At 42.6% G+C, this 13190-nt stretch overlaps 1 protein-coding gene across 1 annotated transcript; it reads left to right on the top strand.

The window, feature by feature from the left end:
* Nucleotides 1–9976: 9976 nt before the first annotated feature.
* LOC100657132 (cytochrome c) lies at nt 9977–12399 on the top strand. The gene is made up of 3 exons (XM_003407070.4): nt 9977–10106; nt 11039–11215; nt 11329–12399. The coding sequence occupies exons 2-3, from the start codon at nt 11047–11049 to the stop codon at nt 11475–11477; spliced, it is 318 nt and encodes a 105-aa protein (XP_003407118.1). The 5' UTR covers nt 9977–10106; nt 11039–11046; the 3' UTR covers nt 11478–12399.
* The last annotated feature ends 791 nt before the right edge of the window (nt 12400–13190 follow it).

Raw genomic sequence — 13190 nt, 5'->3', positions numbered from 1 at the left:
TGAAATTGATCGAACATGCAAACAAGATGCATTGATACTTACTGATGATTGGAATGCGGAAGTTGGAAACGAAGAAGGATCAGTAGTTGGAAAATATGGCCTTGGTGATAGAAACAATGCCAGAGATGGAATAACAGAATTTTGCAAGACCAACGACTTCTTCATTGCAAATACCTTCTTTCACGAACTTAAACAGCGACTACACATATGGACCTCGCCAGATGGAACACACAGAAATCAAATTAACTACATCTGTGGAAAGAGACGATGGAAAAGCTCAATATCATCAGTCAGAACAAGGCCAGGGGCTGACTGTGGAACACGCCATCAATTGCTCATATGCAAGTTCAAACTGAAACAAGAAAATCAGAGCAAGTCCAGGAGAGCCAAAAGATGACCTTGAGTACATCCCACCTGAATTTGGAGACCATCTGAAGAACAGATTTGACAAATTGAACACTAATGACCGAAGACAAGTTGTGGAATGACATCAAGGACATCATACATGAAGAAAGCAAGAGGACATTGAAAAGACAGGAAAGAAAGAAAAGACCAAGACGGATGTCAGGGGAAACTCTGAAACTTACTCTTGAATGTCAAGTAGCTAAAGCAAAAGGAAGAATTGATGAAGTAAAAGAACTGAACAGAAGATTTCAAAGGGCCTCTCGAGAAGACGAAGTAAAGTATTATAATGACATGTGCAAAGAACTGGAGATAGAAAACCAAAAGGGAAGAACACACTTGGGGTTTCTCAAGCTGAAAGAACTGAAGAAAAAATACAAGCCTCAAGTTGCAATAGTGAAGGATTCCACGGGGAAAATATTAAAAGACACAGGAAGCATCAAAAGAAGATGGAAGGAATACACAGAGTCATTATACCAAAAATAATTAGTCGATGTTCAACCATTTCAAGAGGTGGCATATGACCAGGAACCAATGGTACTGAAGGAAGAAGTCCAAGCTGCTCTGAAGGCATTGGCGGAAAACAAGGCTCCAGGAATTGATGGAATATCAATTGAGATGTTTCAATAAACAGATGCAGCGCTGGAAGTGCTCACTCGTCTGTGCCAAGAAATATGGAAGACAGCTTCCTGGCCAACTGACTGGAAGAGATCCATATTTATACCTATTCCCAAGAAAGGTGCTCCAGCCAAATGTGGAAATTATAGAACAATATCATTAATATCACAATCAAGCAAAATTTTGCTGAAGATCATTCAAAAATGGCTGCAGCAGTATATTGACAGGGAACTGCCAGAATTCAGGCCGGTTTCAGAAGAGGACATGGAACCAGGGATATCATTGCTGATGTCAGATGGATCCTGACTGAAAGCAGAGAATACCAGAAGGATATTTACTCGTGTTTTATTGACTATGCAAAGGCATTCAACTGTGTGGATCATAACAAATTATGGATAACCTTGCTAAGAATGGGAATTCCAGAACACTTAATTGTGCTCATGAAGAACCTTTACATGGATCAAGAGGCAGTTGTTCAGACAGAACAAGGGGATCCTGATTGGTTTAAAGTCAGGAAAGGTGTGTGTCAGGATTGTATTCTTTCACCATATCTACTCAATCTGTATGCTGAGCAAATAATACAAGAAGCTGGACTATATGAGGAAGAACGGGGCATCAGGATTGGAGGAAGACTCATTAACCTGCGTTATGCAGATGACACAACCTTGCTTGCTGAAAGTGAAAAGGAATTGAAGCACTTACTAATGAAGATCAAAGACCACAGCCTTCAGTATGGATTGCACCTCAACATAAAGAAAACAAAAATCCTCACAACTGAACCAATGAGCAACATCATGATAAATGGAGATAAATGGAGAAAAGATTGAAGTTGTCAAGGATTTCCTTTTACTTGGATCCACAATCAGTGCCCATGGAAGGAGGAGTCAAGAAATCAAAAGACACATTGCATTGGGTAAATCTGCTGCAAAGGACCTCTTTAAAGTGTTGAAGAGCAAAGATACCAAGCCATGGTATTTTCAATCGCATCATATAAATGTGAAAGCTGGACAATGAATAAGGAAGACCGAAGAATTGCCACCTTTGAATTGTGTTGGCGAAGAATATTGAATATACCATGGACTGCCAAAAGAACGAACAAATCTGTCTTAGAAGAACTACAAAAAGGGTGCTCCTTAGAAGCAAAGATGATGAGACTGTGTCTTACATACTTTGGACATGTTGTCAGGAAGGATCAGTCCCTGGAGAAGGACATCATGCTTGGCAGAGTGCAGGGTCAGCGGGAAAAGGAAGACTCTCAAACAGGTAGATTGACACAGTGGCTGCAACAATGAGCTCAAGCATAACAAGGATTGTAAGGATGGCTCAGGACCGGGCAGTGTTTGGTCCTGTTGTGCATAGGGTCGCTATGAGTCAGAACCGACTCGATGGCACCTAACAACAACAATCTTTCCTCATTAACATAACAAACAGCTTACCCCAAATGGGACCATAACCACAGGCATAGGGTCTAGGATTTACAACCCATCAAAAAATGAAGGATAACTTGCAGTACCACTGGGTGGGATTGAACTGCCAACCTTTAAGCCAGTAGTTAAGCACTTGACAATTTGTGCCACCCAGGGACTCCTGAATGAGAATAGTATTTAAGAACCTTAGCCTGTAAGGTCAGTCTGTTTAGGATCAAACCCCAGTCTTACCATATACTATGTGACCTTGAACAAATTATCGTCTTCTAGACCTGTTTCTTCCATTGTAAAATGGGAATAATAACAGTGACCACCTTGTGGAGTTGGGAAGATTAAATGAGATTAAGCCTGGAAAATATTAACCCATTGCCTGTTCACAGCAAGCCCCCAGTAAACATTAACAATACTAATCATTATAACTTCATCCTCCTGAATTTCTGCTTATTCTTTTCCTACTTAGCTTTTTAAGACCCAGATTTTGCATAGGCCATAGCACCTGTTCCTTTTCTGGATGCCTGGAATACTTTTTACTCACTTTTCATTGACTATAAGTTGACTTGTACTATAATAAAAATAACACGATTCATAAAAATAAAAATTAAAAAATGAAGGATAACTAATGGACAACAACTACCACAGCCTCCACCAGACTGAACCCAGAACAATTAGGTGGTGCCTGGCTACCACCACCTACTGCTCTGACAGATACCACAATCGAAGGTCCCAGACAGAGCTGGAGAAAAATGTAGAACAAAATTCTAACTCACAAAAAAAGACCAGACTTACTGGTCTGACAGAGATTGGAGAAATCCTGAGAGTATGGCCCCCAACACACTTTTAACTCAGTACTGAAGTTGCTCCTGTGGTTCACCCTTCAGCCAAAGATTAGACAGGCCCATAAAACAAAACGAGATTAAAGGGGCACACCAGCTCATGGGCAAGGACAAGAAGGCAGGAGGAGACAGGAAAGCTGGTAATGGGGAACCCAAGGTCAAGAAGGGGCAAGTGTTGACAGGTTGTGGGATTGGCAGCTAATGTCACAAAACATGTATATTAATTGTTTAAAGAGAAACTAATTTGCTCCGTAAACCTTCATCTAAAGCACAGTTAAAAAAAAAAAAAAACAGGATAATCAGATCACAAAATGGAGGACAAGCACACAATACTGGAAATCATGGCTTAGCCAAGCTGACACATATTTTGGGGGGATACAATTTAATCCATGATGGATAGCTTCAATATACTAAAAGAAAATAACTGCCAAATGAAATTATACATCTGGAAAGAATACCCCTTAGTAATGAAAGAGAAATAAGACCACTGTGATCTACCAGTCAGTGGGGGCTAAGGGACTTTTACTCAAACTTTCCTCTGAGTGTAGCAAATGGGACCACAGATTCAGGCTGTAGTAATTTCTCCAGATCTTGTGTGTAGTTGGAGTAGAAATACACAGTAATTGGCAGAATCCTTGCTTTGGCTCCCTAATCCATGAAGAAAGAAAGGTTCCAGTAGAAGTATGTTGCCCACTCTCTTCCAAACAAAAAAATAAAGTCAATACTACATCTGAGGGTTGGCGGAAGGGAGACAGGTATTAGTGCCACCATTAAATACTTGAAAGATGCAGGGGTCATTTTCCAGTAACATCCCATTTAAATCACTTATTTGGCTTATTCACACATTTGCCACTAGCATATCCATACTGAAGATGTTTTTGGAGTTGGCTTGAATAGTATAGGCTGAATTTGCAAAGTCTTGCTAAGTTTGGTCTTTTAAAAACTTATATAGTTTGCCAAATGAGACTACTTAAGGAGTACACCTGAATGCTTGTTGTTAGGTGCTGTTAAGTCAGTTTCAACTCATAGCAATCCTGTGTACAACAGAACGAGACACTGCCCAGTCTGGTGCCATACGCAGGATCACTGCTGTATGTTTGAGCCTGTTGTTGCAGAGGAAGACCCTCAACAAGATGGGTGTGTTAATCCATCTCCTTGAGGAGCTTTCTCTTTTTTGCTGACCCTCTGTTTTACCAAGCATGATATCCTTCTTCAGGGATTGATCCCTCCTGACAACATGTCCAAAGTACATTAAAGGAAGTCAAGCCATTCTCCATTCTAAGGGGGATTCTGGCTGTACTTTTACCAAGACAGATCTGTTCGTTTTTCCGGTAGTTCATGATATATTCAATATTCTTCACCAAGACCATAATTCAAAGGCATCAATTCTTTGGTCTTCCGTACTCATTGTCCAACTTCCACATGCATATGAAGTGAATGAAAAGACCACGGCTTGGGTCAGGCGCACCTTATTCCTCAAAGTGACATCTTTCCTTTTTAACACTTTAGAGGGGTCTTTTGCAGATTCACCCAATGCAATACGTCATTTGATTTCTTGACTGCTGATTCCATGGACACTGATTGTGGATCCAAGTAAAATGAAGTCCTTTACAACTTCAATCTTTTCTCCTTTTATTATGAGAAATATTATAATCCAATTGTGAGGATTATTGTTTTATGTTGAGGTGTAATTCACACTAATGGCTGCCGTCTTTGATCTTCATCAGTAAGTGGTTCAAGTCCTCTTCACTTTCAGCACGCAAGGCTGTGTCATCTGCATATTGCACGTTGTTACTGAGTATTCCTCCAAACCTGATGCCACATTCTTCTTCATATAGTCCAGATTCTTGGATTATTTGCTCAGGATACCAAATGAATAAGTATGACGAAAGGATACAACCCTGACGCACACCTTCCTGACTTTAAACCACGAAGTATTCCCTTGTTCTATTCACAACTGCCTATTGGTCTATGTACAGATTCCTCATGAGCACAATTTAGTGTTCTGGAATTCTCATTCTTCACAATGTTATCCACAATTTGTTATGATTTATACCATTGAATGCCTTTGCATAGTCAACAAAACAGGTAAACATCCTTCTGGTATTCTCTGCTTTTAGTCAAGATCCACCTGACATCAGCAATGATGTCCCTCTCTCCACATCCTCTTCTGAATCCGGCTTGAATTTCTGGCAGTTCCCTAAGTACTGCTGCAACCATTTTTTAATTATCTTCATCAAGATTTTACTTGCATGTAACATTGTGGTGCAGTGAATTACTTGATATGGCCTTTCTAGCCATAGTCTTTATAACTGCCACCAAATGACTGGGTGGGATTATGCAAATGAGGTGCTTATGACCCATGAATGAGACTGGATAACTTGTTAATAATGTAAATAAGGTGCATAGCCACCTTGTGGCAGTGAGACCATGCAAATAAGGTGTATGGAACCCTAACATGGGGATTGGGCAGTTTTGCCATCCCAATGGGCCTAAAAGAGAGCCAATTCCACAGCAGAGGAGGACTTGACTGCCACCAAAAAGAAGAGACTGGAGCAGAGCGTGTCTTTTGGACTTGGGTCCTGCACTGAGACCCTCCTAGACCCAGGAGACAGACAGAATAAGCTCTAACACCAGAGATGGCAAGATGGCAAGAATCAGGGGCAGAGAAGCAGCAGCAGCAGAGCCATGAGACCAGCAGGAGACAATGCAGTGAGCTTCCCAGCTCCCTGAGCGAGAGAGCTGAGCTCCTTTGGGCAGGACGCTTCCTGGTGCAGTGGGGTGCCTCTGGGCACTTACCAGCAGAGCTAAAAGGACTTTGTAACACTTGCCTGAGCAGGGTAGAGGCCAGGCCAGTCCAAAAGGCCCAAGGGGTCATAAGGTTAAGGACCAGACAGAGGCCAATCTGTGGGCACAGCTGAGAAAGAGGATGTCCTGATCAAAGAACTGTATCCTGAATTGTAACCTGTTAGTACCCTAATAAACCTCATGTAACTTTTAGTATGGTCTGTAAGTTTTGTGTGGCCATTCCAATGAAATATTGAACCCAGCAAAGAAGTAGAGAGTGCTGTGGGAAGGACGGCTGGTGTCAGAATTGCTAAAAAGGCTGGAGGACCACCCCCAACCCCACCCCACCCTTGCCTCACAGGAATCAGCCTTGGGTCATTGATGCTAATGATTCTCTCTCCCCCTTGTGAAGTTAGTGGAGGTCAGATGCCCCCACCATGGCATTTTTACAGATATTACTGGTATTGTTTGATAATTTCCACATTCTGGGAGGATCACCTTTCTTTGGAATGGACACAAATATGGATTTCTTCCAGTTGGATGGCCTGGTAGCTGTCTTTCAAATTTCTTGACAAAGACAAATGAGCATTTCCAGCGTTGCATCTGTTTGTTGAAACTTCTCAATTGGTAGTCCATCAATTCCTGAAGCCTTGTTTTTCACCACTGCATTCAGTGCACCTTGGAATTCTTTCAATACCATCAATTCTTGATCATATGCTACCTCCTGAAATGGGTGAACATTGATCCATTCTTTTTGGCACAGTGACTCTGTGTTTTCCTTCCATCTTCTTTTGATGCTTCCTGTGTTGTTCAATATTTTGCTTAGAATCCTTCAATAGTTCAACTAAAAGCTTTAATTTTCTCTTCAGTCCTTTCAGCTTGAGAAGTGCTGAGCATGTTCTTCCCTTTTGGTTTTCTAACTCCAGGTCTTTGCACATTTCATTATAATACTTTATTTTGTCTTACCAAGCCACCCACGGACTGCCAAAAGAACAAACAAATCTGTCTTGGAAGTACAAACAGAATGTTCCTTAGAAGCAAGGATGGCAATACTGTGCCTTACATGCTTAGGACATGCTGTCAAGGGGGATCAGTCCCTGGAGAAGGACATCATGCTTGGTAAAGTACAGGGTCAGCGGAAAAGAGGAAGACCCTCAACAAGGTGGACTGACACAGTGGCTGCAACAATGGGCTTGAGTATAACAACAATTGTGAGGACGGTGTAGGACCAGGCAGTGTTTCATCCTGTTGTGCATAGGGTTGCTGTGAGTCAGAACTAACTCGACGGCACCTAACAACAACTACAACAATTGAGCCATCCCTTGAAATCTTCTGTTCAGCTCTTTTACTTCATTGTTTCTTCCTTTTGCTTTAGTCACTGGATGTTCAAGTGCAACTTTCAGAGTCTCCTCTGACATCCATTTTGTTTTTTTCTGTTTTTTTTAATGACCTTTTGCTTTCTTCATGTGTGATGTCCTTGATGTCATTTCACAACTCATCGGGTCTTCAGTTATTAGTGTTCAATGCATCAAATCTATTCTTGAAATGGTCTCTATCTTGGTCCCCTCCAAAAGCCACAGGGTCTTGAATTAAGTGTTTTGATTTCTGCTCGGATTTATAGGAAAACTGTGGCAGCAGTGTGAGAGACTACAGAGAGGGAATTGAAGTCAGGAGACAGAAAACAACAGAAATAATCCAGTCAAACAGAAGGATGAGTAGTCTGAGCAGAAATCATAAAACCAGTGGTTTGGAAGTGATCTAAGGTAATCTAGGTCAACCTTCTACTATCTACTGCTTAAGTTGGGAGTGGGAGAAAAGATCTTAGAATGTAAGCTCCACTAGAGAAGAAGTCCTCACTGATTTACTCCAGGCACCTAGACAAGTGCCTACCACATAATATGCTATTCAATAAACACTTGATGGGACGAATGTGGCAGTGCTATATAGAGCATGCAGTGCCAACAGTTTGCGCTCAACTACTAACCAAAAGGTTGGTGGTCTGAATCCAGCCAGCGACACCATGGAAGAAAGGCCTAGTGATCTACTTCTGTAAGATCACTGTTCTGTGCCATTGCGTTGATCCTATATGACAGAGTAGAACTGCCCCATAGGGTTTCCTAGGCTATAATCTTTATGGAAGCAGAATGCCAGGCCTTTTCTCCTGTGGAGCCACTGGTGGGTTCGAATCACTGATATTTCAGTTAGTAGCCAAGCACTTAACCATTGCAAGACCAGGATTCACAACCATTGAAAGCCCTATGCAATTCTACTCTGAAACACATGGGGTTGGTCATGAGTCAGAATTGACCCCATGGTAGAAGAGTTTTTTAAATAGAATATAGGAAAGGAGAAAATTTTATCAGAACTTCGCAGCTGAATTTGAGGAGAAAGAGAGGAGTTGAGAAGAAACTCACAAGTGACAGAACTGAGCACGTTGGGAAGGGGAGCCAGTTTTGGAGGAAAAGTATGACTGGAAGCTATGGAACTGTGGAGTTTCCAAGTGGTGTAAATGGTTACTTTGGTTGGATGCTAACTAAATGGTTGGAAGCTCGAGTCCACCCAGATACGCCTTAAAAGAAAGGCCTGGATTTTACTTTTTTAATTCGAAAAACAGCCATAGAAAACCTTATGCAGCACAGTTGTACTCTGGATATATATGACGTCACCATGAATGGGATTCCACTGACAGCAGCAGTACTGGTGATCAAACCTGCATTTCTAATACAGCCCCAACCTCATTAGCTTACTTTAACATGACCTTTACCTAGAAAGGATGGAAATTTCCAAAAATCCTCTAAAATACAAAACCAAATCCGATGCCCTGGAGTCAATTCTGACTCATAGCGACACTTCAGGATGAAGTTTAACTGCTAGTGGGTAAGAGCTACGGCTGCTAACCAAAAGACTGGCAATTGGAATACAGCAGGCGTGACTTGGCAACCATGTGGGTTAGTTCTACTCTGTCCTATGGGGTCGCTATGAGTCAGAATCAACTCCACTGCAATGGGTTATAGGGTTTTCAAGGATGTCAATCTTTAGGAAAGCAGACTGTCACATCTTCCTCCCGCAGAGGTGCTGGTGAGGTCAAACTACCAATCTTTTGGTTGGTCAGCAGCCGAGCACTTTAACCACTGTGCCACCAGAGCTCTTCAAGAATCCTCTAATGATCTAAAATTAATGTTTCTTCCTAGATGCTGCCCGCACCCTCCACGGAACGCACACAAATTGGAGGAAAGGAAGTTGGTAGAAAAGCCTGCAGGTGAGGGTTCAGGGCTATAGTCTTGTCCCTGCCGCAATTACAGCATCCTCCCTAGTCTTGGGGCGACCATCAAAGGAAGATTTGGAAGAAGATAACTTAAAGTAATAGCGTGGAGGTGGAAAAAAACAGACACAGGATCATGTCCAAATCGTGTAACTTCTGGCTCCAGACCCGCCGTCTGAGGTGCTGCTGGCGCCAGCTGTGGAACTATGACCCAGTCTGGGTAACGGTCGCCACCTTAAAGGATGGCAGCCAGGAGACGTCTAAGTAAGTCAAAGTTGGGGCGGCTCCCTCTGAGAAGGCAAAACACCGTCCTCAAAGCGTATTGCGTCACGTGCCGAACACCCGTTTCCTTAGCCCCAGATCCACCTCTGCGACTCAGCTCCAAGAGCCCCACCAATGTACGCATACGCACAAAAGCCACGTGCGCCTTTTCAGCCCCTTCCGGCACAACCTTTACGTCGTTCGTTCAATGGCCTGTCGTAAAGGCCAAGCAAGTGAGGCCTCGAGACATAGGGCACTCACGCGGCACAGCCTACCCTGCTAGCCGGCAGGCGCGCGCAAGTCCCTGAGGCAAGCCGGGTAGACTGGAGCCAATCAGGCGCGCTGACGTCACCCCGGAGCGGCTGGCCGTGCCGCACGCCGGGACGTGGGAGGGCGTAGCGGGTTTGGTTGCACCAACACCGGTTCATAGTCGCGGACAGGCGTGTCCTTGGAGTTAGAGAGCGGGACGTCCGGCTTTTGAGCGGTGACCTTCGAGGTGCGCGCGAAGAGATAGTGGTAAGCACGGGGCCCCGGAAGGCTCAGCGGGTAGGAGGCTGAGCCGTGAGGGGCACACACCTACGTGGCGGGCGCGCGGGCGGCTAGAGGTCCGCGTCCGGGACTGCCGGGTGGAGCCCGTGTGGGGCAGGCAGGACCTGGGGTGACGACCCGGGGCTGTGGTCAGGCAGAACCCAGTGGGCCAGGCTGGATGGCAGCGGAACCCCATCAAGGTAGAAACAGGGATTCGGCCAAAGCCTTGAAGGCCCGAAGGCGGCTTGAATGCGGATCCGAAGAAGACGCAGGCCGTCGCGTTTTCGGTGCCGAGGGACCTTGAAAATGGGCAAGACTTGCTCCCCGGTGAGGAGGAGTAGGGAGACAGCGGCACTTCTCGTCTTCCTTCAAAGAAAATAAAAGCTGCTTTTCCTTTCGTAAGGGATCATTTTTTCAGATCAGTAGTGGCTGCCCCCGTTAACCTGCTGAGGCATCGCAGTAAGGCGGTTTTCATCTTAGTTTCCTTGAAAGCGGCCTGTATGGGTGACCTCGTGATGGCTCCCGGGGATCCCAGAGCTGGGAGGGTGAGCATGTCCCTGGGGGGAACCTCGCAGAGCCCTCACCTGCCCGTAATTCAGAATTGTGACACTTCTGTGACCTTGACCTGCTATCTTGAAACTGGTGCTTGAAATGGGTTTCATTTTGCTTACTTGGGCTTTAATCTTAAATCCCTTACACACATACAGAAGTGTGTGTGTTTGAGTCTTTTTTTTCTAAATGGTGTTTTGATATTAAAGAGCCTGTTGGGAGTGTACTAAGTAAAACAAGATTCAACCTGGTATTTAACATCATAGAGTAGCAATGGATTCGTAATTAAGTGACTGGAGTGGTCATTGGCTTCCACTGTATTTGTTTCTTGGGGGAAGAATTACTAACTTGGAGCTTTCATTCATTTTTAGAATTCAAAATGGGTGATGTCGAGAAGGGCAAGAAGATTTTTGTTCAGAAATGTTCCCAGTGCCACACAGTGGAAAAGGGAGGCAAGCACAAGACTGGGCCAAATCTGCACGGCTTGTTTGGGCGGAAGACTGGTCAAGCCCCTGGATTCTCTTACACGGATGCCAATAAGAACAAAGGTAAGAGGGGTATGGTTGTTAATAACCAAAAGTACAATTGCATGACTTTAGCTTACAGTAAACCCTTTATCAAGAATGTAAAATATTTACTCAGTGAATCTCTCCTTGCATAGGTATCACCTGGGGAGAGGACACACTGATGGAGTATTTGGAGAATCCCAAGAAGTACATCCCTGGAACAAAAATGATCTTTGCTGGCATTAAGAAGAAGGCAGAAAGGGCAGACTTGATAGCTTATCTCAAGCAAGCTACTAATGAGTAATAGTTGGCCACTGCCTTATTTATTACAATAGTAATGTCTCTTGACTTTTTTTACGTGTACCATATTTAAAGTGATCTCATACACCAGAATTCAGATCATGAATGGCTGATAGAATGTTTTTGTTGGGCATTCCTGGAGTAAATAAGATTGGCTGTGGTTAAATAAATACGATCTAACTTTTTAAATTTTGATAGTAATTTTAGTTCAGCAAGTGGTATTCCTTTTCCCTTTTAAAGATGTGTTTGCACTTGAGGCTAGATTGGATTAATAGTGGTCGATTTTTCACAAAGATGGTAAATGCCATCTCACAACCTATAAGAGATTAATTTTATATTTAGATTTGTATAACTGGTGACATGGATATATTTAAATAGTGGGGAAACTTCTTCACTGTCTAATGGAACAGAGCAAGACTGTATTTCAGTTTGTAGTCATCAGCCTATTTAAACACAAGGGTTGGAGATAAGTTAGCTATGGCCACTTTATTGTTTTGCTCATAACTATGTCAGTCTAATTAAAATTCCCTGTATCTAAAGTGTTGCCTTTTAATTAAGAAAAGGCATTGCAGTGTGGTTTGTTTATGATATCAAAAAAAGAATATTTAAAAAAAAAAAGTAAAGACTAACACTTCTCACATACTGTAGATGATCTAGAAGGTCAGATCCTTTTAAAAGTCAGCATGATGAGATATAGTAGCAAGTTGGATTTTAAATTCTTTACCATCTAACACTAAGTTGCAATTCAGGATTGTCTTTAAGCAGCTATTCAAAAACACATAAAACTGTTGAACCACTGTATACGTGTGATTGGTTATGGTGCTTTTATCAACTTGTTAGAAGGATTAAAGTAGAGGCAATATATTATAGGCACAAGTTTGTAAATTGGTCATCAGGTTTAATGTAATTAAAAAATAACATTATAATTTTTTGAATGTGCTTGATTTAATGACTCATGTCAAAATCATAATGGTTAAAAAGTGTAATAGCTCTGAAGACCCACAAAGCAACATCAATAATTCAGTCTTAGAGTTAGCTTGGCCAGAATAAGAACTACAGCATTTACACAAGATGTGGGTAGAAGAGTGTGCTCTGGTCAAAGTTTTGTGATAACGTAACAGTGTATAATTACGTACTAAATTATTTTACACACAGTTTTTTTTATACATGTTGAGAGTAGCCCCTAGAAATTTTATAGAGAAGGTGAACTAAACTAAGCTGTAAAGAATGGTGAGAATTTCTCAGTGAGGGTAACAAATCTGTGCTGGTGGAAGAGTATTTATCTTTGTGGGACAGTAAGGAGACTGGGAAGAGAAACTGGTCAGTTATTTCAAAAATGATGGCAATTATTAGATAGGCGTTAAAGGTCTGAGTAATTTGTAACCAGTGAGCCTTATTTTCAGTCAAAGGGAAGATGAGAAGGTGAGGAGATCAGTCTGGACACAGATGGCAGAAACAATCTGGAAGGCAAAGGAGAGCCCACTGTAAGTCATATGAAATCCTAGCCGGAGTGCTAATGGTGGGGGATTAAAAATTGGATCCAGTAAATCCTTCAGAGGTAAAGCCTTTTAGCAGATCTTAATAACTGCGTAAGTTAATGGTATTCAGAGACAGGAGCAATTAGCTTTTAAAGGATAATTCTAGACCACCACCGAAAGTCTTGGCAGGCCAGAGAGTTCATTTTCATGTATCTTGGGAATAATACAGAAAATGAGCA

Source organism: Loxodonta africana, chromosome 8, assembly GCF_030014295.1.
Source record: "Loxodonta africana isolate mLoxAfr1 chromosome 8, mLoxAfr1.hap2, whole genome shotgun sequence".
Classification (NCBI taxonomy): domain Eukaryota; kingdom Metazoa; phylum Chordata; class Mammalia; order Proboscidea; family Elephantidae; genus Loxodonta; species Loxodonta africana.
The sequence above is the reverse complement of the archived record's forward strand: the minus strand, read 5'-3'. Positions and strand labels throughout refer to the sequence as shown.